Below are 24,574 nucleotides of genomic sequence, written 5' to 3'. Positions count from 1 at the left end.
TCTTTCTACCTACCTATAGCACGTAGTCTTTCTACCTACCTATAGCACGTAGTCTTTCTACCTACCTATAGCACGTAGTCTTTCTACCTACCTATAGCATGTAGTCTTTCTACCTACCTATAGCACGTAGTCTTTCTACCTACCTATAGCATGTAGTCTTTCTACCTACCTATAGCATGTAGTGTTTCTACCTACCTATAGCATGTAGTCTTTCTACCTACCTATAGCATGTAGTCTTCTACCTACCTATAGCATGTAGTCTTTCTACCTACCTATAGCATGTAGTCTGTCTACCTACCTATAGCATGTAGTCTGTCTACCTACCTATAGCATGTAGTCTGTCTACCTACCTATAGCATGTAGTCTGTCTACCTACCTATAGCATGTAGTCTGTCTACCTACCTATAGCATGTAGTCTGTCTACCTACCTATAGCATGTAGTCTGTCTACCTACCTATAGCATGTAGTCTGTCTACCTACCTATAGCATGTAGTCTACCTACCTATAGCATGTAGTCTGTCTACCTACCTATAGCATGTAGTCTGTCTACCTACCTATAGCATGTAGTCTGTCTACCTATAGCATGTAGTCTGTCTACCTATAGCATGTAGTCTACCTACCTATAGCATGTAGTCTACCTACCTATAGCATGTAGTCTACCTACCTATAGCATGTAGTCTACCTACCTATAGCATGTAGTCTACCTACCTATAGCATGTAGTCTACCTACCTATAGCATGTAGTCTACCTACCTATAGCATGTAGTCTTTCTACCTATAGCATGTAGTCTGTCTACCTATAGCATGTAGTCTACCTACCTATAGCATGTAGTCTACCTACCTATAGCATGTAGTCTACCTACCTATAGCACGTAGTGTTTCTACCTACCTATAGCATGTAGTCTACCTACCTATAGCATGTAGTCTACCCTACCTATAGCATGTAGTCTACCTACCTATAGCATGTAGTGTTTCTACCTACCTCTACCTATAGCACTATAGCATGTAGTGTTTCTACCTACCTATAGTGTTTCTACCTACCTATAGCATGTAGTGTTTCTACCTACCTATAGCATGTAGTGTTTCTACCTACCTATAGCATGTAGTGTTTCTACCTACCTATAGCATGTAGTGTTTCTACCTACCTATAGCATGTAGTGTTTCTACCTACCTATAGCATGTAGTCTACCTACCTATAGCATGTAGTCTACCTACCTATAGCATGTAGTCTACCTACCTATAGCATGTAGTTACCTACCTATCTACCTATAGCATGTAGTGTTACCTATAGCATGTAGTGTTACCTACCTATAGCATGTAGTCTACCTACCTATAGCATGTAGTCTTCCTACCTATAGCATGTAGTCTTCCTACCTATAGCATGTAGTCTTCCTACCTATAGCATGTAGTCTTCCTACCTATAGCATGTAGTGTTTCTACCTACCTATAGCATGTAGTGTTTCTACCTACCTATAGCATGTAGTCTACCTACCTATAGCATGTAGTCTACCTACCTATAGCATGTAGTCTACCTACCTATAGCATGTAGTGTCTACCTACCTATAGCATGTAGTCTACCTACCTATAGCATGTAGTCTACCTACCTATAGCATGTAGTCTACCTACCTATAGCATGTAGTCTACCTATAGCATGTAGTGTTTACCTATAGCATGTAGTGTTTCTTCCTACCTATAGCATGTAGTGTTTCTTCCTACCTATAGCATGTAGTGTTTCTACCTACCTATAGCATGTAGTGTTTCTACCTACCTATAGCATGTAGTGTTTCTACCTACCTATAGCATGTAGTGTTTCTACCTACCTATAGCATGTAGTGTTTCTACCTACCTATAGCATGTAGTGTTTCTACCTACCTATAGCATGTAGTGTTTCTACCTACCTATAGCATGTAGTCTTTCTACCTACCTATAGCATGTAGTCTGTCTACCTACCTATAGCATGTAGTCTGTCTACCTACCTATAGCATGTAGTCTGTCTACCTAGCATGTACCTATAGCATGTAGTCTGTCTACCTACCTATAGCATGTAGTCTGTCTACCTACCTATAGCATGTAGTCTGTCTACCTACCTATAGCATGTAGTCTGTCTACCTACCTATAGCATGTAGTCTGTCTACCTACCTATAGCATGTAGTCTGTCTACCTACCTATAGCATGTAGTCTGTCTACCTACCTATAGCATGTAGTCTGTCTACCTACCTATAGCATGTAGTCTGTCTACCTACCTATAGCATGTAGTCTGTCTACCTACCTATAGCATGTAGTCTCCTACCCTATAGCATGTAGTCTACCTACCTATAGCATGTAGTCTGTAGCATGTAGTCTTCCTACCTATAGCATGTAGTACCTACCTAGCATGTAGTCTGTCTACCTATAGCATGTAGTCTACCTACCTATAGCATGTAGTCTACCTACCTATAGCATGTAGTCTACCTACCTATAGCATGTAGTCTTCCTACCTATAGCATGTAGTCTACCTACCTATAGCATGTAGTGTTTCTACCTATAGCATGTAGTCTACCTACCTATAGCATGTAGTCTACCTACCTATAGCATGTAGTCTACCTACCTATAGCATGTAGTCTTCCTAGTCTACCTACCTATAGCATGTAGTCTTCCTACCTATAGCATGTACCTATAGCATGTAGTGTTTCTACCTACCTATAGCATGTAGTCTACCTACCTATAGCATGTAGTCTACCTACCTATAGCATGTAGTCTACCTACCTATAGCATGTAGTCTACCTACCTATAGCATGTAGTCTACCTACCTATAGCATGTAGTCTACCTACCTATAGCATGTAGTCTACCTACCTATAGCATGTAGTTTCTACCTACCTATAGCATGTAGTCTTCCTACCTATAGCATGTAGTGTTTCTTCCTACCTATAGCATGTAGTGTTTCTTCCTACCTATAGCATGTAGTGTTTCTACCTACCTATAGCATGTAGTGTTTCTACCTACCTATAGCATGTAGTGTTTCTACCTACCTATAGCATGTAGTGTTTCTACCTACCTATAGCATGTAGTGTTTCTACCTACCTATAGCATGTAGTGTTTCTACCTACCTATAGCATGTAGTCTACCTACCTATAGCATGTAGTCTACCTACCTATAGCATGTAGTCTACCTACCTATAGCATGTAGTCTACCTACCTATAGCATGTAGTCTACCTACCTATAGCATGTAGTCTACCTACCTATAGCATGTAGTCTTCCTACCTATAGCATGTAGTGTTTCTTCCTACCTATAGCATGTAGTGTTTCTTCCTACCTATAGCATGTAGTGTTTCTACCTACCTATAGCATGTAGTGTTTCTACCTACCTATAGCATGTAGTGTTTCTACCTACCTATAGCATGTAGTGTTTCTACCTACCTATAGCATGTAGTGTTTCTACCTACCTATAGCATGTAGTGTTTCTACCTACCTATAGCATGTAGTGTTTCTACCTACCTATAGCATGTAGTGTTTCTACCTACCTATAGCATGTAGTGTTACCTATAGCATGTAGTGTTACCTATAGCATGTAGTGTTACCTATAGCATGTAGTGTTACCTATAGCATGTAGTGTTACCTATAGCATGTAGTGTTACCTATAGCATGTAGTGTTACCTATAGCATGTAGTGTTACCTATAGCATGTAGTGTTTCTACCTACCTATAGCATGTAGTCTTCCTACCTATGATATGTAGTCTAGCTATAGCCAAATGTAGCCTAGCTATGGCATTTCGCCTAGCTATAGCATAGCATGTTTCCTAGCTATAGTATAGCATGTCGCCTAGCTCTTGTATAACATGTCGCCTAGCTATAGCATGTAGCCTACCTATAGCCAAATGAGTGTAGTATTTTCCGGATGTAGCTTAGGCTACTTTTATTCTGGTAAAACAGCATTTTCAACAGCACATTTGATAATATTAACCTAACAAATTACATCGGTTGTCATTCAACCTATTAAGCCTAATATTTCGCGAGCCATTTTAAAAACATTTGAATGCTGAAGGTGACGCACAGATGTGCCAGATCAGGAATAGGCCTACCTCTCGTAGGTCAGCGAGAGAAGCTGTACACAGAGTACAGTTTGACTCGGGCTACTGATATTACCTGGGGTTGTTAGGCAAGAAAAATGATTTGTAGATCAATGACTGTCAACCCAATTACATTCGTAGTTCGACACTGAAGTAGAGGACACAGTCGTCACAAGATGAGGGGTATTTTAGGTAGAAAGTAATTTAAGCAAAACATTTTAGTGAACCGGCGATTCGTAATGTTTTGAATCGATTTTCTGACGGATGCATGGTTACATCAGTGGTCCTTTCGACCGATGCTCACACAACTTTTAACATAACTTTTGAACTGGGACGGATGAGTGTCCTTACATCCCTAATAACTTTCTAGGATCATTTCATCGTTCAAATGCTCCTTTATTTGGTTATCACTTTAGACAGTAGCTACTGAATGTCCCGGGAAGAGAGGGATAATTACTAGTCTTTTTTTACTCCCTCCCTCCCTCCAGTTCATAGATCACCAGCAATTCTACTTGGCGTTGGACAACCAGATGATTGTTGATATGCTCCGTACAGACCTGTCCTACCTCTCCTCTCGATGGAGGATGACTGGAAGACCCACTGTCACCTTTCCTATCTCTCAGACCATGCTCAGTGAGTCACACAGCAGGGTGTGTGTGTGTGTGTGTGTGTGTGTGTGTGTGTGTGTGTGTGTGTGTGTGTGTGTGTGTGTGTGTGTGTGTGTGTGTGTGTGTGTGTGTGTGTGTGTGTGTGTGTGTGTGTGTGTGTGTGTGTGTTAGCTCATTGTCCCTGTATGTTTCAGCTGAAGACCACTCTGACTTGGACCCTGCGGTTCTGGCCACTTTGAAGAAGCTACAGGATGGATACTATGGAGGAGCAAGGTGAGGGCTCCTTATTCATTCATTCATTAATCTGTCGGTTTGTTTGAAGAAATGGAAGGAACAATAACATTCATTCAAAAAAAAAATTCTTTTCGTTTTTGTTTAATCGTTCAATCTTTTGATCATTCATGCATTTAACCATTCATACATTTTTTTCTGAAATCACTTGGTCACACACACACACACACACACACACACACACACACACACACACACACACACACACACACACACACACACACACACACACACACACACACACACACACACACACACACACACACACACACACACACACACACACACACACACACACACACACACACATTTACTCACTTAGTACCTTCCCTCACTCAGACATCGATCCATTCATTTTTCTCCCTCCAGGATCCAGACGGGGAAGCTCTCTGAGTTCCTGACCACTTCCTGTTTTGCCAAACTCAGCTTCTTGGATGCCAGTAAGCATGCGGGTGGCATGGGCCAGCATCAAGATGATGATGATGATGAGGACTATGGATGCTTTGCTGAGCATGGCTTGACCTTCCATGGTGGTAAGAAAGGGAGGTGGAAGGAGGATGGGGAGGGACAGAGTTATTTTGGTATTTTATTAGGTTCCCATTAGCTGTTGCAAAAGCACCAACTACTCTTCTTGGGGTCCACACAAAACATAACACAGAACATCAATAGACAAGAACAGATCAAAGGCAGAACTACATACATTTATAAAAGGCACAAGTAGCTTACATATCAATACATTCACACAAACTATCTAGGTCAAATAGGGGAGAGGCGTTGTGCCGCGAGGTGTGGCTTTATCTGTTTTTTGTAACCAGGTTTGCTGTTTATTTGAGCAATATGAGATGGAAGGAAGTTCCATACAATAAAGGCTCTATATAATACTGCTTCCTATTTGTTCTGGATTTGGGGACTGTGAAAAGACCCCTGGTGGGTTGTCTGGTGGGCTAAGTGTGTGTGTAAGTTGACTATGCAAACAATTTAGGATTTTCAACACGTAAATGTTTCTTATAAAAATAAGTGATGCAGTCAGTCTCTCCTCAACTCTGAGCCAAGAGACACTGACATGTATAGTATTTATATCAGCCCTCTGATCACAATGAAGAGCAAAATGTGCCGCTCTGTTCTGGACCAGCTGCAGCTTAATGTGGTCTTTCCTTGCAGCACTGGACCACATGGCTAGACAATAATCAAGATAAGACAAAACTAGATCCTGCAGCACTGGACCACATGGCTAGACAATAATCAAGATGAGACAAAACTAGATCCTGCAGGACTGGACCACATGGCTAGACAATAATCAAGATAAGACAAAACTAGATCCTGCAGGACTTGCATTTTGGAGTGTGGTGTCAAAAAAGCAGAGCATCTCTTTAATACGGCCAGACCTCTCCCCATCTCTTTAATACGGCCAGACCTCTCCCCATCTCTTTAATACGGCCAGACCTCTCCCCATCTCTTTAATACGGCCAGACCTCTCCCCATCTCTTTAATACGGCCAGACCTCTCCCCATCTCTTTAATACGGCCAGACCTCTCCCCATCTCTTGAATACGGTCAGACCTCTCCCCATCTCTTGAATACGGCCAGACCTCTCCCCATCTCTTTAATACGGCCAGACCTCTCCCCATCTCTTTAATACGGCCAGACCTCTCCCCATCTCTTTTAGACCTCTCCCCATCTCTTTAATACGGCCAGACCTCTCCCCATCTCTCCCCATCTCTTTAATACGGCCAGACCTCTCCCCATCCCATCTCCCCATCTCTTTAATACGGCCAGACCTCTCCCCATCTCTTTTACGGCCAGACCTCTCCCCATCTCTTTAATACGGCCAGACCTCTCCCCATCCATACGGCCAGACCTCTCCCCATCTCTTGACCTCTCCCCAATACGGCCAGACCTCTCCCCATCTCTTTAATACGGCCAGACCTCTCCCCATCTCTTTAATACGGCCAGACCTCTCCCCATCTCTTTACTATCTCTTTAATACGGCCAGACCTCTCCCCATCTCTTTAATACGGCCAGACCTCTCCCCATCTCTTTAATACGGCCAGACCTCTCCCCATCTCTTTAATACGGCCAGACCTCTCCCCATCTCTTTAATACGGCCAGACCTCTCCCCATCTCTTTACTACGGCCAGACCTCTCCCCATCTCTTTAATACGGCCAGACCTCTCCCCATCTCTTTAATACGGCCAGACCTCTCCCCATCTCTTTAATACGGCCAGACCTCTCCCCATCTCTTTAGACCTCTCCCCACGGCCAGACCTCTCCCCATCTCTTTACTACGGCCAGACCTCTCCCCATCTCTTTAATACGGCCAGACCTCTCCCCATCTCTTTACCTCTCCCCATCTCTTTACGGCCAGACCTCTCCCCAGACCAGACCTCCCCATCTCTTTAATACGGCCAGACCTCTCCCCATCTCTTTAATACGGCCAGACCTCCCCATCTCCCCATCTCTTTTACGGCCAGACCTCTCCCCATCTCTTTAATACGGCCAGACCTCTCCCCATCTCTTTAATACGGCCAGACCTCTCCCCATCTCTTTAATACGGCCAGACCTCTCCCCATCTCTTTAATACGGCCAGACCTCTCCCCATCTCTTTAATACGGCCAGACCTCTCCCCATCTTCACGACCATTGAATCTACAGTTGAAGTCAGAAGTTTACATACACTTAGGTTGGAGTCATTCAAACTAGTTTACATACACTTAGGTTGGAGTCATTCAAACTAGTTTACATACACTTAGGTTGGAGTCATTCAAACTAGTTTACATACACTTAGGTTGGAGTCATTAAAACTTGTTTTTCAACCACCACAAATTTCTTGTTAACAAACTATAGTTTTGGCATGTCGGTTAGGACATCTACTTTGTGCATGACACAAGTCATTTTTCCAACAATTGTTTACAGACAGATTATTTCACTTATAATTCACTGTATCACAATTCCAGTGGGTTACATACACTAAGTTGACTGTGGCTTTAAACAGCTTGAAAAATTCCAGAAAATGATGTCATGGCTTCAGAAGCTTCTGATAGGCTAATTGACATCATTTGAGTCAATTGGAGGTGTACCTATGGATGTACCTATGGAAGGCCTACCTTCAAAACTCACTGCCTCTTTGCTTGACATCATGGGAAAATCAAAAGAAATCAGTCAAGACCTCAGAAAAAAATTTGTAGACCTCCACAAGTCTGGTTCATCCTTGGGAGGAATTTCCAAACGCCTGAAGGTACCACGTTCATCTGTACAAACAATAGTACGTAAGTATAAACACCATGGGACCATGCAGCCGTCATACCACTCAGGAAGGAGACTTATTCTGTCTCCGAGAGATGAACGTACTTTTGTGCAAAAAGTGCAAATCAATCCCAGAACAAAGGACCTTGTGAAGATGCTGGAGGAAACGGGTACAAAAGTATCTATGTCCACAGTCAAACGAGTACTATATCGACATAACCTGAAAGGCCGCTCAGCAAGGAAGAAGCCACTGCTCCAAATCCGCCATTAAAAAAACGGTTTGCAACTGAACATGATTATACTTTTTCAAGAAATGTCCTCTGGTCTGATGAAACAAAAATAGAACTGTTTGACCATAATGACCATCGTTATGTTTGGAGGAAAAAGGGGGAGGCTTGTAAGCTGAAGAACACCATCCCAACCGTGAAGCACGGAGGTGACAGCATCATGTTGTGGGGGTGCTTTGCTGCAGGAGAGACTGGTGCACTTTACAAAATAGATGGCAGCATGAGGGAGGAAAAATGTTGAGGACAAATTGAAGCAATATTTCAAGACATCAGTAAAGAAGTTAAAGTTTGATTAACAAATACTAATTGAGTGTATGTACACTTCTGATCCACTGGGAATGTGATGAAATAAATAAAAACTGAAATAAATAATTCTCTCTACTATTATTCTGACATTTTACATTCTTAAAATAAAGTGGAGATACTAACTGACCTAAGACGGGGAATTTTTACTAAGGTGTATGTAAACTTCAGACTTCAACTTGATATGTTTTGACCATGACAGTTTACAATCTAAGGTAACGCCAAGTAATTTAGTCTCCTCAACTTGTTCAACAGCCACACCACTCATTACCAGATTCAGCTGACATCTGATACTTATGAAAAGAGTTGTACCAAATATAATGCTCTTAGTTTTAGAGATGTTCAGGACCAGTTTATTCCAAAACAGACTGCAACTCTTTGTTAAAGTTTCAGTGACTTCATTACCTGTGGTTTCTAATGTGTATATGGTTGAATCATCAGCATACATGCTTTGTTTAATGCCAGTGGCAGGTCATTGGTAAAAATAGAGAAGAGTAGGGGGCCTAGGGAGTTGCCTTGCGGTACACCACACTTTACATGTTTGACATTAGAGAAGCTTTCATTATAGAAAACCATTTGAGTTCTATTAGATAGATCGCTCTGAATCCATGATATTGCAGAGGTTGCAGAGGTTTTCAACAACAGGTTATGGTCTGTAATATCAAAGGCTGCACTGAAATCTAACCGTACAGCTCCCACAATCTTCTTATTGTCATTTGTGTCAGTGCAGTACATTTTGAGTGCCTTTCTCTATAAGCATTCTGAAAGTCTGCTGTTAATTTGTTTACAGTGAAATAGCATTGTATTTGGTCAAACACAATTTTGCACTTTACCACTCCTCTATCCAAGAGTGGTAAAGTGGCCTTAACTGCTGTTAGAACCAGATAGAGGAATTAATTCCCTCCAGGCCTGAGGACAAAGCCTTTCCTCTAGCCACAGATTAAAAATATGACAGATCAGTGGTTATAGAGTTCACTACCATCCGCAGTAGCTTTCCATCTGCTGTCAATGCAGGAGTTTTGTCATTATTGATCGATAACAATAATTTTTCCACCTCTCCCACACTAACTTTATAAAATTCAAACTTGCAAAGCTCTTAGCTCTGTGTGTGTGTCTCTCTCTTCTCTCTCCTTCTACTCCCCTCCTCCTTTCTCCCCCTCCCTCTCTAGACGCTGATGATCTAGCCCAGTACCTGGACCAGTTGTTGACCACAGCGAACCCCAGCAGAGGGTCCAAGGTCAGTGTTATTTATTAGTAAATACACAATTTTTTACATATACATTTTCTCACAAAGTGTATATGTCTATATATATGTGTGTGTGTGTTTATGTGTGTGTGTGTATATATAAGGCCAGGTTTCCCAGACACAGATTAAGCCTAATCATGGACTCTAAACCAATTTAAATGGAGATTCTCCAATGAGCTTCTTTTTTTTGCCCAGGATGAGGATTCATCTAGATCTGAGAAACTGACCCCATATATATATATATAAGGCCAGGTTTCCCCAGACACAGATTAGGATTAATCTGTGTCTGGGAAACCTGGCCTTAATCTAACCAATACAATTTTCTGGATGATTATTTTGGGTTATAGGTCAGAGGTGACTCTGGAGGGCTGGACAGGTTCAAAGCAGCAGCCACGAAGACCAAGGAAATGGTGTCTCTGATGCACAAGGCTAAGGAACTCCAGCTACACAGTGAGGAACTATTTAAGGGTGCCCAACTCATTCCATGGAGGCACAGTGTCTATTTAAGGGTGTCCATTCCATGGAGGCACAGTGTCTATTTAAGGGTGTCCAACTCATTCCATGGAGGCACAGTGTCTATTTAAGGGTGTCCAACTCATTCCATGGAGGCACAGTGTCTATTTAAGGGTGTCCAACTCATTCCATGGAGGCACAGTGTCTATTTAAGGGTGTCCATTCCATGGAGGCACAGTGTCTATTTAAGGGTGTCCAACTCATTCCATGGAGGCACAGTGTCTATTTAAGGGTGTCCATTCCATGGAGGCACAGTGTCTATTTAAGGGTGTCCATTCCATGGAGGCACAGTGTCTATTTAAGGGTGTCCAACTCATTCCATGGAGGCACAGTGTCTATTTAAGGGTGTCCATTCCATGGAGGCACAGTGTCTATTTAAGGGTGTCCATTCCATGGAGGCACAGTGTCTGCAGGTTGTTGCTCCTCCCTTGCACCTGTTCGATCAAGGTCATTGAACAGATCTCTCTCTCCTCCCCTCCACTCTGTCGCTCTCTCCCCTCCTCCCCCCTCCTCTCTGTCGCCCCCCCCCTCCTCTGTCGTTCTCCCCTCCACCCTCTGTCGCTCTCTCCCCCCTCCTCCCCCTCCTCTCTGTCGCTCTCCCCCTCCTCTGTCGCTCTCCCCCTCCTCTGTCCTCTCTCCCCTCCTCCCCCTCCTCTCTGTCACTCTCTCCCCTCCTCCCCCTCCTCTGTCGCTCTCTCTCCTCCTCCCCCTCCTCTGTTGCTCTCTCCCCTCCTCCCCCTCCTCTGTCGCTCTCCCCTGCACCCTCTTGCCGCTCTCTCCCCTCCTCCCTCCTCCTCTCTGTCGCTCTCTCCCCTCCTCCCCCTCCTCTCTGTCACTCCCCCTCCTGTCGTTCTCCCCTCAACCCTCTGTCGCTCTCTCCCCTCCTCCCCCCTCCTCTGTCGCTCTCTCCCCTCCTCCCCCTCCTCTCTGTCGCTCTCTCCCTCCTCCCCCTCCTCTGTTGCTCTCTCCCCTCCTCCCCCTCCTCTGTCGCTCTCCCCTCCACCCTCTTGCCGCTCTCTCCCCTCCACCCTCTTGCCGCTCTCTCCCCTCCTCCTCTCTGTCGCTCTCTCTCCCTCCTCACCCCTCCTCTGTCGCTCTCTCCCCTCCTCCCCCGTCCTCTGTCGCTCTCCCCTCCACCCTCTGTCGCTCTCTCTCCCCTCTGCTCTCTCTCCCCCTCTCTGTCGCTCTCTCTCCCATCCCCCTCCTCTCTGTCACTCTCTCTACACTCCTCTCCCTCCTCTCTTCTCTCTGTCACTCTCTACCCCCCCTTTCTTCCAGATGCCCACTTATATCTCCCCAACAAGCTCTTCCGTTCCCCTCAGCCCTCCCTCCACCTCACCCTCACAGATTCCTCTGCGCCTCACACCAGTCAGGTAGGGGTGTGTGATTGCATACACATGTGAACACATTTAACATTTTCTCAAGCCTTATACTAAAATAATACACTCTCTCTCTCTCTCTCTCTCTCTCTCTCTCTCTTTCTCTCTCTCTCTCCTCCACCTCTCGCTCTCTCTCTCTCGACCTCTCTCTCTCTCGACCTCTCTCTCTCTCCTCCTCTCTCTCTCTCTCTCCTCCACCTCTCTCTATAGTTTCCTCAAGTAGTAGTGACCACAGATTGTAACCTGCCCAGAGATGCCAGTGGTGATATAGACTACACTAGTCTGGTCCAGCTCCTCAGAGACACCCACAGTCTACCAGACCAGGCGGACATACTGTACATCCTCTTCAAAGACAAGTCAGATTCTCTCTCTTTATACAAAAGATCTCTGTCTGTCTGTATTCATCCCTCCATCCTTCTTTACCGATACTTACAAATCGACCTGCTTTGAATTGAACCTGAGAATTTTCAAGAATTGCGTGTCTCTGTCTTTCTGCGTGTGTTTGTGTCTCTGTCTGTCTGTCTGTGTGTGTGTGTGTGTGTGTGTGTGTGTGTGTGTGTGTGTGTGTGTGTGTGTGTGTGTGTGTGTGTGTGTGTGTGTGTGTGTGTGTGTGTGTGTGTGTGTGTGTGTGTGTGTGTGTGTGTGTGTGTGTGTCTCTGTGTCTCTGTGTGTGTGTGTGTGTGTCTCTGTGTGTGTGTGTGTCTCTGTGTGTGTGTGTCTCTGTGTGTGTGTGTGTCTCTGTGTGTGTGTGTGTCTCTGTGTGTGTGTGTCTCTGTGTGTGTGTGTCTCTGTGTGTGTGTGTGTGTGTGTGTGTCTCTGTGTGTGTGTGTGTCTCTGTGTGCGTGTGTGTGTGTGTCTCTGTCCACTAGGGGGATGGAGTGGGACACCAGGCTACATGGTAAAGGCTCTACAGTCCACTCCCTGCTGACAGACCTGTGTGTGTGTGTGCGTGTGTCTCTGTCCACTAGGGGTATGGAGTGGGACACCAGGCTACATGGTAAAGGCTCTACAGTCCGCTCCCTGCTGACAGACCTGTGTGTGTGTGTGTGTCTCTGTCCACTAGGGGTATGGAGTGGGACACCAGGCTACATGGTAAAGGCTCTACAGTCCGCTCCCTGCTGACAGACCTGTGTGTGTGTGTGTGTCTCTGTCCACTAGGGGTATGGAGTGGGACACCAGGCTACATGGTAAAGGCTCTACAGTCCGCTCCCTGCTGACAGAACTGTATGTGAAAGCAGGAGATCTCAAACACTGGGGACTCATACGCATGATCTCTGGAATACTGAGGAAGAAAGTAGAGGAACTCGACTGGGTAAATATACAAACACCTATTATGATTGGTTGCTAGGGGTTAGCAGGCCTGTTTTGATTGGTTGACTAGTGTGTACTTGTTTTTGATTGGTTTCTGTGTCTCAGCAGGACTGTTTGTGATTGGTTGCTAGGTGTCAACTGGCATATTTTGATTGGTGGCTAGGTGTCAGCATTGGCCTGTTATGATTGGTTGATGAGGACAGATCTGTTTTGATTGGTTGATGAACGTATACTTGTTTTTGACTAGTTGCTGTGTGTCCCCAGGCTTGCTCTGATTTGTTGGCCCACCAGAAGCACCTGACTGTGGGTCTGCCTCCAGAACCTCGGGAGAAGACCATCACAGCGTCAGTTTACTTCCTAAATGCTGCTTCCTAAATGACACCAGGGTCCCTTTGTAGGGCACCAGGTTCCTTTTGTAGGGCACCAGGTTCCTTTTGTAGGGCACCACGTTCCCTTTGTAGGGCACCACGTTCCCTTTGTAGGGCACCAGGTTCCCTTTGTAGGGCACCACGTTCCCTTTGTAGGGCACCACGTTCCCTTTGTAGAGCACCACGTTCCCTTTGTAGGGCACCACGTTCCCTTTGTAGGGCACCACGTTCCCTTTGTAGGGCACCAGGTTCCCTTTGTAGGGCACCAGGTTCCCTTTGTAGGGCACCAGGTTCCTTTTGTAGGGCACCAGGTTCCCTTTGTAGGGCACCAGGTTCCCTTTGTAGGGCACCAGGTTCCCTTTGTAGGGCACCAGGTTCCCTTTGTAGGGCACCACGTTCCCTTTGTAGGGCACCACGTTCCCTTTGTAGGGCACCACGTTCCCTTTGTAGGGCACCACGTTCCCTTTGTAGGGCACCACGTTCCCTTTGTAGGGCACCACGTTCCCTTTGTAGGGCACCACGTTCCCTTTGTAGGGCACCACGTTCCCTTTGTAGGGCACCAGGTTCCCGTTGTAGGGCACCAGGTTCCCGTTGTAGGGCACCAGGTTCCCTTTGTAGGGCACCAGGTTCCCTTTGTAGGGCACCAGGTTCCCTTTGTAGGGCACCAGGTCCCCTTTGTAGGGCACCACGTTCCCTTTGTAGGGCACCACGTTCCCTTTGTAGGGCACCACGTTCCCTTTGTAGGGCACTACTTTTGGCCAGAGACTCTGAGTGATGCATATTGTCCAGGGCTCCCCTTGAAAAATACAGTAGATATATGGTGGTTAAATATATTTAAAAAGATACATGGTTGTGATGGTCTCTCTCTGTATCCCTTCACCTCTCTCTTTCTCTCCTATTATTTCCTCTCTCTCTCTCTCCTCTCTCTCCATCTCTGTCTCTCAGACCCATCCCTCCAGACAAGCTGGCCATGCTGATAGATGAAGCTAGTGAGAACAACATCACTATAGCCATCCTCACACAGGTACACAGGCACACATACTGTAAGCTCACTCGTTTGGTCAAGCGTTCCTTTTCAAACTACCTCTGTCTCTCTCGTGTGTGTGTGTGTGTTTAACAGGAGATCATGGTGTACCTGGCGATGAACATGCGTACCCAACCCAGCCTGTTCAGTGAGATGTACAGGCTGCGTATCGGACTCATCATCCAGGTGATGGCCACTGAGCTGGCACAGTCTCTCAACTGCTCAGGTAATAAGTCATATTAATAGTAGCAGTAAGTTGAACCCAGAGGCTGGCACAGTCTCTCAACTGCTCAGGTAATAAGTCAAATTAATAGTAGCAGTAAGTTGAACCCAGAGGCTGGCACAGTCTCTCAACTGCTCAGGTCACAATGACTAGAAAAGGACATTCCCTAAAATGTTTGTATTATTTTTGACCCTACAGTGAAGTATGAAGAAGTGTCAAACATCCTGTAACCAATTCAATACAATTATTATTTTTTATGTGAAAAGTTCATTTTGAAATTGCGTGTGTCGCGTGTGTGGCGTGTGTGGCGTGTGTGCGTGTGTGCGTGTGTCGCGTGCGTGGCGTGCGTGCGTGTGTCACGTGCGTGGCGTGCGTGCGTGTGTCGCGTGCGTGGCGTGCGTGTGTGGCGTGTGTGTGTCGCGGGCCCTGTAGGAGAGGAGGCTACAGAGAGTCTGATGAGTCTGAGTCCGTCAGAATTAAAGATCCTGCTTCATCACATCCTCAGTGGGAAAGAGTTTGGAGTGCAGAAGAGTGGTATGAAGCCTCTATGAGCTGTTATAACATCCCTATGAACATCTTTATGAACAGTTATTAGATTGCCATGAACTCATATTTGACATGTAATGTACTATACACACACATTATGACATCCTTATATGTGGTATCCTATGTTTGTTCTATGTTCTAATGGTGTGTGTGTGTTCCAGTGCGTTCTGTAGACGCGGGTGCCAGTCCGGCCATCTCTATCCACGAGGTGGGTAATGTGGGCGCCACCAAGAGCGAGAGGGCGGGCATCAGCAAGATGAAGAGTGACATGAGGATGGTACGTGTTCAATTCTGGAATTGAAACCGCAACAAAGCGTTTACCCTGATGACACTTTTTTTTGGGGGGGGGTCTGAGGGGCGGGGGGGTCTGAGGGGCGGGGCTGAGGGGCGGGGCTAGAGAAATGTAACCATTTAATTTTTGCATCTTTTACTTTCATTTTTTTTGTACACCAGCTTCAAACAGCTGAAAATACAATATATTTAGTTATGAGAAATATATTTTACAGAGTTTAAGACGGTACAATGATTCTCAACATTAGACTTATTAGAAGAATTGTTTTGTCACATAAACTGAAATTAGGCGAAGTATTAGTATTAATTAATATTTGCAACCAGGAAATGGAGGAGTGATTTCTGCATAGCGCTCATCTTTAAAGGGTTCAGAACCCTGTGAATGTGACACGTCATTTAACTTTTGTAGTTAAAAAAAAAGAATTATTTAATCGTTAAGGACGTGGCCCAATGGTCTTCAGCAAATTCATCCACAAACACAAATATAGTTATATAAATATTACATTACCGCTTTTTCACAAATTTGATTTATATAATTGCCAAGCCCGTTCAAAAGGGGACTGATGGAGGAGGAGGGAGGTCACTTTCAGAATATTGAAGTAGAAAACCATTGGTTACGACACTACAGACCAAATACCAAAAGTACCCAGACTGTTCTCCTCTCCAGAGCTTGTCACTCAGTCATCTTTCCATTTCAGTTGGAGGAGCTCAGGTTGTCATGGTCGCAGCAAAGACAGGTGATGATGATGGTCATGACTTGTTGCTTGATTACAGGGTGTTAATTCACTTGTGCGCTGTTATGCAGTTTGCATGCAAAAGTCACTTAAAACCATTTGAATTATGGTCAAAAATCAGATTGTGGTTCACTTGTGGTCAATCCACTGGATCCAGGGTTTGTATATGTCATTGCCTTGGTAATAGGGTGGTTTCTATGGTGATGAGAATGGTGGTCGGTTGGCACAGTGATTTTGTAACGTAGTTGTTCACCCACACGGTTGTCATTGGCTGTTGTCCTGTTGTGAATTCTTTCTCCCCACTTCAGAGTCTTACAGCGCACTCCTTGGACATGGAACATATTGAATCTGGGGTAAGAGTTCAAATACGTTTTTTGGGCACAAAATGTACTTTCAAATGGTCGTCGCTTTCCCAGTTTACATCCTAACTCATTGTAATTATCATAGCGAAATTGCAGTTGGAAAGGTTAATCTCTCATTTGCTTAACGTGAATTTGGTGGGTTGTAGTGAGTTTGATGGGTTGTAGTGAGTTTGGTGGGTTGTAGTGAGTTTGGTGGGTTGTAGTGAATTTGGTGGGTTGTAGTGAGTTTGGTGGGTTGTAGTGTGTTTGGTGGGTTGTAGTGTGTTTGGTGGGTTGTAGTGAGTTTGGTGGGTTGTAGTGTGTTTGGTGGGTTGTAGTGAGTTTGGTGGGTTGTAGTGAGTTTGGTGGGTTGTAGTGAGTTTGGTGGGCTGTAGTGAGTTTGGTGGGTTGTAGTGAGTTTGGTGGGTTGTAGTGTGTTTGGTGGGTTGTAGTGAGTTTGGTAGGTTGTTGTGGGTTGTAGTGAGTTTGGTGGGTTGTAGTGAATTTGGTGGGTTGTAGTGAATTTGGTGGGTTGTAGTGAATTTGGTGGGTTGTAGTGAGTTTGGTGGGTTGTAGTGAGTTTGGTGGGTTGTAGTGAGTTTGGTGGGTTGTAGTGAGTTTGGTGGGTTGTAGTGAGTTTGGTGGGTAGCCCCGGCCGGGTCAAGCGACTGTGAAGCCAACACCTTAAACAGTATTCCAGGAGGTGGGGACCTCTTGATGAGGTCGCTAGGTGTTGGTTAAAGGTTGCTACAGTATGTGGCCTGTGTGTGTGTGTCACAGAGGTACAGGCTCCCCTCCATAGAGTCTCTGGATGTTCCTGTGAACATGCCCGTCACCAAGGATACGAGGCACGGCCAATGGCTGCGTAGGAGACGTCTAGACGGAGCACTCAACAGAGTCCCCATAGGCTTCTATCAGAAGGTCTGGAAGATTCTGCAGAAGGTCTGGACTAACCTTGCAATATACATTTAGTATATTATTACAGTATATATAGTTTAGTGTGTGTGTGTGTGTGTGTGTGTGTGTGTGTGTGTGTGTGTGTGTGTGTGTGTGTGTGTGTGTGTGTGTGTGTGTGTGTGTGTGTGTGTGTGTGTGTGTGTGTGTGTGTGTGTGTGTGTGTGTGTGTGTGTGTGTGTATATATATATTAGTATAACAATGTATACATAAACAAAAATAAACTGTCACCGTGTTAATCTTCAGAAAACTTAACATGTGTAAATATTTGTATGAACATAACAAGATTCAACAACTGAGACATAAACTGAACATGTGTAAATATTTGTATGAACATAACAAGATTCAACAACTGAGACATAAACTGAACAAGTTCCACAGATATGTGACGAACAGAAATGGAATAATGTGTCCCTGAACAAAGGGGGGGGGTCAAAATCAAAAGTAACAGTCAGTATCTGGTGTGGCCACCAGCTGCATTAAGTACTGCAGTGCATCTCCTCCTCATGGACTGCACCAGATTTGCCAGTTATTGCTGTGAGATGTTACCCCACTCTTCCACCAAGGCACCTGCAAGTTCCCGGACATTTCTGGGGGGAATGGACCTAGCCCTCACCCTCCGATCCAACAGGTCCCAGACGAGCTCAATGTGATTGAGATCCGGGCTTGTCGCTGGCCATGGCAGAACACTGACATCCCTGTCTTGCAAGAAATCACGCACAGAACAAGCAGTATGGCTGGTGGCATTGTCATGCTGGAGGGTCATGTCAGGATGAGCCTGCAGGAAGGGTACCACATGAGGGAGGAGGATGTCTTCCCTGTAATGCACAGCGTTGATATTGCCTGCAGTGACAACAAGCTCAGTCCGAGGATGCTGTGATACACCTCCCCAGACCATGACGGACCCTCCACCTCCAAATCAATCCCGCTCCAGAGTACAAATGTAAATGTAAATGTACAAGCATCGGTGTAACGCTCATTCCTTCGACGATAAATGCGAATCCTAATGAGTCAGTTGAAAAACTACAAACTTCAAATTTCCCACTTCCTGGTTGGATTTTTCTCAGGTTTTTGCCAACCATATGAGTTCTGTTATACTCACAGACATCCTTCAAACAGTTTTAGAAACTTCAGAGTGTTTTCTATCCACATCTACTAATGATATGCATATCCTAGCCTCTGGGCCTAAGTAGCAGGCAGTTTACTCTGGACACGCTTTTCATCCGGACGTGAAAATACTGCCCCCTACACCAAAGAAGTTAATGATCGTTCCACAGGTGCATGTTCATTAATTGTTTATGGTTCTTTGAACAAGCATGGGAAACAGTGTTTAAACCCTTTACAATGTGAAGTTATTTCGATTTTTAACTAATTATCTTTGAAAGACAGGGTCCTGAAAAAGGGATGTTGCTGAGTTATTTATATATATATATATATATATATATATATATATATATATATATATATATATATATATATATATATATATATATATATATATATATATATATAATTAATATTATAATGTATATATTACACCTTGGCATAGATTCTACAAGTGTCTGGAACTCTATTGGAGGGATGCAACACCGTTCTTCCATGAGAAATTCCATCTTTGGTGTTTAGTTGATGGTGTTGGAAAACGCTGTCTCAGGCACCACTCCTGAATCTTCAATAAGTGTTCAATTGGGTTGAGATCTGGTGACTGAGCGGACTATGACATACAGTTTATATCGTTTTCATGGTCATCAAACCATTCAGTGACCGCTCATGACCTGTAGATGGGGGCAGTATCATCCTATGGGGGCATAGCCAAGGTAGCCAAAATGATGGCCTGCTTAGCATTTTTTATACATGACCCTAAGCATGATGGGATGTGAATTGCTTAATTAACTCAGAAACCACACCTGTGTGGAATTACCTGCTTTCAATATAGTATGGCACGATTTTGACTCAACTTGGGTGAATGATGCGTCTTGACATTGATTGGGCCGAAGGCGTCACTATAGTAATCAACAAATTAAATTCCAAACTTTGAACAAGAGTATCTCCTTTCCTGTTTTGAGCTTGAATTGTTGTCACGAATTGGGCCAAGGGGGAGGTCATTCATGTTTACTGTTGCCTTTTATAGGTATAGTATTAGAAATCGCCCTTTAGGGTTCTACCAAATATAGTATTTTATGTATATAATATTAATATAATACTGTATTGTGTGTAGTAATAGTATTTATGTTAGTAGTATTTTATATATATAATATTAATATAATATTGAATTGTGTATAGTATTATATATATTAATATTGTGTATAGTAATAGTATTATGTTAGTAGTATTTTATATATATAATGTTAATATAATATTGAATTGTGTATAGTATTATATGTTAATATTGTGTATAGTAATAGTATTATGTTAGTAGTGTTTGAACCTAGGTCTGATTCGAACCCATTCAGTCATTAAAGGAATTGTTTGGCTTTGCAGTGTCATGGTCTGTCCATAGAAGGATTCGTTCTACCATCTTCAACGACAAGGGAGGTAAGGCGTCCAATCACAGCGCTGATTAGAAATGTCTCTGTTGAGAAATTATGTACAAAAAAATGATGACAACTGATCATGCATTGGAATCATTTTCTACTCAAACAACTGTACTTCCTGAGAAAGTCTCTCTCTCCAACTCCCTCTCTCATCCCCTCCCATCTCTCATCCCCTCCCATCTCTCATCCCATCTCCCATCCCATCTCCCATCCTTCCACTCCCCCAACCCCCGTCACACCCCAGATGACTTTAGATGAGATCAAGTTTGCGGTGCACGTGGAGACGGTGCTGAACCGGGTGCCCCAGCCAGAGTACCGCCAGTTACTGGTGGAGGCCATCTTAGTTCTCACCATGCTGGCAGACGTGGATATAGACAGCGTGGGCAGCATCATCCATGTGGAGAAGATCGTCCACATCGCCAACGACATGTTTTACCATGACCAGGTGGGTGGGCTCACATTTGTTTGTTCTACTATGAACAGGTGTGTTCTGTTCTTTTTTTCTACCAGTACTAGATGGGCCTTTTCCTTCTTTCCTTCTTTCCTTTTCCTTCTTTCCTTCTTTCCTTCTTTCCTTCTTTCCTTCTTTTCTTTTCCTTCTTTCCTTTCCTTCTTTCCTTTTCCTTCTTTCCTTTTCCTTCTTTCTTTCCTTTTCCTTCTTTCTTTTCCTTCTTTCCTTTTCCTTCTTTCCTTTTCCTTCTTTCCTTTTCCTTTTCCTTCTTTCCTTCTTTCTTTCCTTCTTTCCTTTTCCTTCTTTCCTTTCCTTCTTTCCTTCTTTCCTTTCCTTTCTTTCTTTTTTCTTCTTCCTTTCCTTTTTTTCCTTTTCCTCCTTTCTTTCCTTCTTTCCTTCTTTCCTTTTCCTTCTTTCCTTCTTTCCTTTTCCTTCTTTCCTTTTCCTTTTTCCTTCTTTCCTTTTCCTTCTTTCCTTCTTTCCTTTTCCTTCTTTCCTTCTTTCCTTTTCCTTCTTTCCTTTTCCTTCTTTCCTTCTTTCCTTTTCCTTCTTTCCTTCTTTCCTTCTTTCTTTTCTTTTCCTTCTTTCCTTTCCTTCTTTCCTTTTCCTTCTTTCTTTCTTTCTTTTCCTTCTTTCTTTCCTTTTCCTTCTTTCTTTTCCTTCTTTCCTTTTCCTTCTTTCCTTTTCCTTCTTTCCTTTTCCTTCTTCCCTTCTTTCTTTTCCTTCTTTCTTTTCCTTCTTTCTTTTCCTTCTTTCTTTTCCTTCTTTCCTTTCCTTCTTTCCTTTTCCTTCTTCCCTTCTTTCTTTTCCTTCTTTCCTTTACTTCTTTCCTTTTCCTTCTTTCCTTTCCTTCTTTCCTTTTCCTTCTTTCTTTTCCTTCTTTCTTTCCTTTTCCTTCTTTCCTTCTTTCCTTTTCCTTCTTTCCTTCTTTCTTTTCTTTTCCTTCTTTCCTTTCCTTCTTTCCTTTTCCTTCTTTCTTTTCTTTTCCTTCTTTCTTTCCTTTTCCTTCTTTCTTTTCCTTCTTTCCTTTTCCTTCTTTCCTTTTCCTTCTTTCCTTTTCCTTCTTTCCTTTTCCTTCTTCCCTTCTTTCTTTTCCTTCTTTCTTTTCCTTCTTTCCTTTCCTTCTTTCCTTTTCCTTCTTCCCTTCTTTCTTTTCCTTCTTTCCTTTCCTTTTCCTTCTTTCTTTTCCTTCTTTCCTTTCCTTCTTTCCTTTTCCTTCTTTCTTTTTCCTTCTTTCCTTCTTTCCTTTTCCTTTTCCTTCTTTCCTTCTTTCCTTTTCCTTCTTTCCTTTTCCTTCTTTCCTTTCCTTCTTTCCTTTTCCTTCCTTCTTTCCTTTTCCTTCTTTCCTTCTTTCCTTTCCTTTTCCTTCTTTCTTTCCTTCTTTCCTTTCCTTCTTTCCTTTTCCTTCTTTCCTTTCCTTCTTTCCTTTTCCTTCCTTCCTTTCCTTCTTTCCTTTCCTTCTTTCCTTTTCCTTCCTTCTTTCCTTTTCCTTCTTTCCTTTTCCTTCTTTCCTTTCCTTTTCCTTCTTTCTTTCCTTTTCCTTCTTTCCTTTCCTTCTTTCCTTTTCCTTCCTTCTTTCTTTATTTTTTCCCCTTCTTTTTTTCTTAAATTAAAGTCCCTCCCTCCCTTCCTCTACAGAAGGACTTGGGAGCAGAGGAGCAGATCTTAGAGAGAGACCCCTCCACAGGAGTGTGTCGCTTGCTGTATGACAGCGCCCCTAGTGGACGATTTGGCAGTATGACATACCTCACCAGGGCTGTGGCTGTATATGTACAGGACTTCCTGCCCTGTGGCTCCTGTGCCCTGCAGTAGACACACACGTGCTGGCTGTGTCATAACACCTGTGCCTGCCTTCTATAGGGGAGTGTGTTTTAAAAGCCAGGATGTCATATTAATTTGGCCTTTCGTCTAGTGGATTTCGCTATATACGCTATTGAGGTTAGCGAATCGTCTTTTCACACCCACTTGTGTTTGACAACAGCCGATAATCAGAATAGGGGACGGCGCTCTACAAAAAATGAGCGAATGGTAGAAACTAGCCCGATTGCGCATTAGATAAGTAGTATGTTGGTATTTGTTGCTTACTGCATACATCTGTACTAACCAGTACGTCCTAAACAGTATGTAGTACTGTTAGTACACAATTTGTAGTTTTAGTAAGTACACTTACTAAGTATGACTAACTAGTCATTTAGTAAACATGACAGATTTCAGACACACCAACATGCACACCCTTAAACACAAATAAAGGTCAAATGAAAACACAAGTGTGATCTGACTGTTAGACTTAAATTGTGTTCACTGGGTCTCATTTTTTAATCCTTTTTTTTTGTCCAGCCTGGCAGATATTCACTTCTAACCTGGACAACACACTGTCTTTGTTTGGTCAGATAAATAGCACCCTATTCCCTATATATAGTGTACAACATCGACCAGGCCCCTGAGGGGTTCCTCCTGTAATCTTTGCTAACTATTACTCGATAACTAGTAGGTAACTGGTACCTAATAATTGACAACTAGTCATTGAGAACTAGTAAGTAGCTGGTACCTAATAACTGATAACTAGTCATTGATAACTAGTAAGTAACTGGTACCTAATAACTGATAACTAGTAAGTAACTGGTACCTAATAATTGATAACTAGTCATTGATAACTAGTCATTGATAACTAGTAAGTAACTGGTACCTAATAATTGATAACTAGTAAGTAACTGGTACCTAATAATTGATAACTAGTCATTGATAACTAGTCATTGATAACTAGTAAGTAACTGGTACCTAATAATTGATAACTAGTCATTGATAACTAGTCATTGATAACTAGTAAGTAACTGGTACCTAATAATTGATAACTAGTAAGTAACTGGTACCTAATAATTGATAACTAGTAAGTAACTGGTACCTAATAATTGATAACTAGTAAGTAACTGGTACCTAATAATTGATAACTAGTAAGTAACTGGTACCTAATAATTGATAACTAGTCATTGATAACTAGTAAGTAACTGGTACCTAATAATTGATAACTAGTAAGTAACTGGTACCTAATAATTGATAACTAGTCATTGATAACTAGTAAGTAACTGGTACCTAATAATTGATAACTAGTCATTGATAACTAGTCATTGATAACTAGTCATTGATAACTAGTCATTGATAACTAGTAAGTAACTGGTACCTAATAATTGATAACTAGTAAGTAATGTTAAATCGTTGATGTTAAATCGGGGCGACAATGATTGGTTAGTGAGTATTCTGGCACAGGGGTTCCTATATAAAAGCTGGATCCAGTTTATGAACCTATCTCCAATATTACATTTCTGTAGGCCCTTGAATAGATAGGGCCACTCAACTTGGTCAAAGGCCTTTTCGGCGTCAAGAGATATGACGGCAAGGTCCACGTTGGGTAACCTCTGAGAATACATAATATTGAAGAGGCGCCTGAGATTGAAGAATGAGTTTCTGTTAGGAATAAAGCCGGTCTGATCCGAATGGACCAATTTGCCAATTAAAGTGCTAAGCCTGTTAGCCAGAGTTTTTGCTAAAATCTTTTGGTCTGTATTAAGGAGAGATATTGGTCTGTATGACCCTACCTCTTCTGGATCTTTACCCTTCTTATGTATAACTGTAATGAACGCTTCGTCCAAAGTAGAAGGGCGAGCTCCATCCTCATTGGCCTGAACCAACATTTTGTGCAGGTAGGGAGAGAGCATGTTGCTGAATGTTTTATAGAATTCACCAGGGTATCCATCTGGGCCCGGGGTCTTGCCACTCTTTAGAGATTTAATTGTTTCTCGAATTTCATCAAGAGATATTTCCTTATTCAGGAAGTTAGAATCTTCCTGGTTCAGGGCAGGAAGATTACAGTCCTCCAAAAATGTT

General features: G+C 43.2%; 1 protein-coding gene across 2 annotated transcripts in view; it reads left to right on the top strand.

Annotated features, from left to right (window-relative positions):
- phka1a (phosphorylase kinase, alpha 1a (muscle)) overlaps positions 1-23,787 on the top strand; it is a 64,685-nt gene extending 40,898 nt beyond the window's left edge. The window contains exons 16-34 of one of the 2 annotated variants that reach the window (XM_046318783.1): positions 4,535-4,679; positions 4,849-4,927; positions 5,315-5,478; positions 9,946-10,013; positions 10,370-10,472; positions 11,814-11,908; positions 12,125-12,270; positions 13,073-13,226; positions 13,490-13,569; positions 14,539-14,617; positions 14,714-14,843; positions 15,273-15,374; positions 15,548-15,663; positions 16,376-16,414; positions 16,720-16,764; positions 17,533-17,694; positions 20,189-20,242; positions 20,486-20,686; positions 22,331-23,787. In XM_046318783.1, coding sequence (XP_046174739.1) covers positions 4,535-4,679; positions 4,849-4,927; positions 5,315-5,478; positions 9,946-10,013; positions 10,370-10,472; positions 11,814-11,908; positions 12,125-12,270; positions 13,073-13,226; positions 13,490-13,569; positions 14,539-14,617; positions 14,714-14,843; positions 15,273-15,374; positions 15,548-15,663; positions 16,376-16,414; positions 16,720-16,764; positions 17,533-17,694; positions 20,189-20,242; positions 20,486-20,686; positions 22,331-22,504 — 2,136 coding nt within the window. In that variant the 3' untranslated portion in view covers positions 22,505-23,787. The remainder of the gene's footprint in view (positions 1-4,534; positions 4,680-4,848; positions 4,928-5,314; positions 5,479-9,945; positions 10,014-10,369; positions 10,473-11,813; positions 11,909-12,124; positions 12,271-13,072; positions 13,227-13,489; positions 13,570-14,538; positions 14,618-14,713; positions 14,844-15,272; positions 15,375-15,547; positions 15,664-16,375; positions 16,415-16,719; positions 16,765-17,532; positions 17,695-20,188; positions 20,243-20,485; positions 20,687-22,330) is intronic. The other variant, XM_046318784.1, reaches the window with a different exon arrangement.
- The last annotated feature ends 787 nt before the right edge of the window (positions 23,788-24,574 follow it).

This window comes from Oncorhynchus gorbuscha, linkage group LG21 (assembly GCF_021184085.1).
Source record: "Oncorhynchus gorbuscha isolate QuinsamMale2020 ecotype Even-year linkage group LG21, OgorEven_v1.0, whole genome shotgun sequence".
Lineage (NCBI taxonomy): Eukaryota > Metazoa > Chordata > Actinopteri > Salmoniformes > Salmonidae > Oncorhynchus > Oncorhynchus gorbuscha.
Note: the sequence above shows the minus strand (reverse complement) of the source record. Positions and strands in the feature narration are given on the sequence as shown.